Source organism: Pteropus vampyrus, unplaced genomic scaffold, assembly GCF_000151845.1.
Source record: "Pteropus vampyrus isolate Shadow unplaced genomic scaffold, Pvam_2.0 Scaffold119, whole genome shotgun sequence".
In the NCBI taxonomy this organism is placed as follows: domain Eukaryota; kingdom Metazoa; phylum Chordata; class Mammalia; order Chiroptera; family Pteropodidae; genus Pteropus; species Pteropus vampyrus.
Genome location: NW_011888900.1, coordinates 294,419 through 297,082, shown reverse-complemented (window position 1 = coordinate 297,082; position 2,664 = coordinate 294,419). Strand labels below are relative to the sequence as shown.

General features: G+C 43.8%; 1 protein-coding gene across 1 annotated transcript in view; it reads left to right on the top strand.

The window, feature by feature from the left end:
* SOCS6 (suppressor of cytokine signaling 6) overlaps positions 1–2,664 on the top strand; it is a 27,472-nt gene that overhangs the window by 19,669 nt on the left and 5,139 nt on the right. Inside the window, exon 3 of the mRNA XM_011366040.2 lies at positions 2,188–2,659. Coding sequence (XP_011364342.1) covers positions 2,315–2,659 — 345 coding nt within the window. The 5' untranslated portion in view covers positions 2,188–2,314. The remainder of the gene's footprint in view (positions 1–2,187; positions 2,660–2,664) is intronic.

Below are 2,664 nucleotides of genomic sequence, written 5' to 3'. Positions count from 1 at the left end.
TTCTTGTTGACTTTTTAAAATTTCAACATAATTTTACATATATTGTTATTTCCAAGTGAACAGATTATTTTACTTCACTTACATTTTATATAAACTGCTTTTTAATGGCAATAATTCATCCTAATTATATCAACGAAATATCTAAATTCCATTACACTACCGTTTTACATTTACAGATGTACCTGTCACAACCACAGTGCTTGGCTTATTCTTGTCAAAAGAGATCAGGTATTGGGATCTCTCTTACTTTGAGCACAAAACCTATACTGTCTGCTTAAAAGGAGTGACTTGCCAGCTGTTGGATATTGTCATATCATCCCTTTCGTGTTTCTGGATGGCTGTATTTTTGTTGAATAATCTAGTTAATAACTTAAATATTAGATCATATGCTTGGGTAGAAGATAACAGTACTTGGATATGAGTTCGTCTAATATACAGTAATGTTTAAAAGTAACTGGCTCTCCAAATATTTATTTTTTACAACTTGCTCAAAAAACATAGTACATGACAGTAAAACTTAAAAATTGCTTCTTTATAGAGGTGATATTGCTGATCCCCTGATAGGTTGTTCAGTATGAGTGGTTTTTACTTTAAATTAAGGGTCCCCAGTTCTTGGATTGCGGACCGGTACTAGGCCGTGGCCTGTCAGGAACCAGCTGCACAGCAGGAAGTGAGCGGCGGGCGAGGGAGCGAAGCTTCGCCTGTATTCGCATCTACTCCCAGCGCCAGCATCACCGCCTCAGCTGCGCCTCAGATCCTCGTGCATTAGCTTCTCATAGGAGCTCTGGTCCCTGGTGCTGCGAAGGTTGGGGACCATGGCTATAAATGGTTTCATGTAGATTCTGTCTGCACATTAAGCAAATCCTATCTATAACTAAAGTAAACATTTGTAAAATACCTCCTTTCAACCCCTGCTGTGTGTTATGGCTATGTTACTAATGAGTTTGTATTACATCCATTCATAGATCTCTCCTACTGGATTATGAGGCCATAAACGCTTTATTAATCTGCATGTCACCACACAGTGCTGGGTATGTAATAGGGGCTTAGTAAATGCGTAGTGGATCGACAAACGCCGTCAGGGCTGGAGCTGTCCTCTTTTGCCAAAGAAACAGTGTTGCTGAACTGATGCCGGGGGATGGGATCTTGCTCTTAGTTTTATTAGCGTTTGTTCCAGTTGAAGCACATCATCTTGTTATGACTTTATACTTCGGTGGGTACACAAACTGCAGAACATGGCCGCAGAAGAAATATAATATGCATAGTTCAGAATGTTTTTGCAAAGCAGTTATTCCTATGATCAATTAATATGACCATGAGGCCAGAATTTTTCCTCTGAAATGACTTTCAAAAAGTCTTTCCAGAATTGAAATCTTATCATTTCAGTGATGGAACAGTGTACAAAAGTAGTTCAGAAGTTATACTTCTGGATACAGAAGTAAAAATCTGCCATGAGAAATTGCAGAAAGAAGAAAAAAAAAAGAGGAGGAAGGTGTAATAATTCTGGAAATAGGCTTCATAATCTTCCAGGTAGGTCTCCACCAGACACATCTGGTTGTTGAGGGAGTCCTCAGAGGGGACCGTGGCCTGTGCCCCGAGTCACAGCGGGGCATCTCTCCCGCGGGAGGTGTGAAGGATCCCGGGCTCTGTCCTCAGGGAACTCGTGAGGATACAGGGACATTGCTAGGCTTTTTCAGTAACTTATCACAGATTATGGAATGGCTTTTATTCATTTTTACGGATGTTTACATTTCTAAAAACATATACAGGTTGAGGAATTGGCCAGACTTGTTATCCCAGTTCAACGCGGTGTCACCTTTGAGTTTCTGCCGTTGGGTGACTCACACTGCTGGCCGGGCCCTGCGCCAGTTAGAGCTGGAGGTGAGCGTCAGGGGAGGCACGGACTCCGACCCTTAATTAAAGAGCAAACCTCAAGCCAGGTGCAAACAGAAGATAGGAAGGTTAGGGCTTGTTCTTTAGGATTGTCAGATAGTTGTCACCTGCTGATTACACAGTAGGCAGCGATCCGGATGAAATGGAAAAATTCCTTGTCTCAACGGACCTTCTTAGGGATGGACTCGGAGTCCCTTGTCCAGACGCTAAGGGATTAATGTCAAGTAAAATAAAACTTGTGGAAGCTCTGTAATGTGCTCTTTTTAAAAAAGAACGTATTTTATTTTTTTTTAGAAAATGGCTCCAAAGGGTCAATGAAGCTGGGAACACATAGATGCAGCATTACACGCAGCCTCTCCAGATGTTTGACGACACTGTTTCAGAGAGAAATTGATCCCCTCGGACTAGGTAATCAGTCATAATGAAGAAAATTAGTCTGAAAACCTTCCGGAAATCTTTCAACTTGAATAAAAGCAAAGAAGAAGCGGAGTTCATGGTAGTGCAGCCACCCTCGCTAGCCGGCGGTTTCGACAAAGACGGTTCCTTGTTTGGTAGCTGCTACGGGAAGGACATGGCCGCCTGCGACATCAACGGCGACGACGAGAAAGGGGGGAAAGCGAGATCAAAGAGCGAGAGCCTGATGGGCACCTTGAAAAGACGGCTGTCGGCGAAGCAGAAGGCGAAGGGCAAGGGCGGCGCGCCGCCGGGGCGCGCGGCCGACGAGGACACCTTCTCCTCGGCGTCGGCGCCGCTCGTGTTCAAGGACGTGCG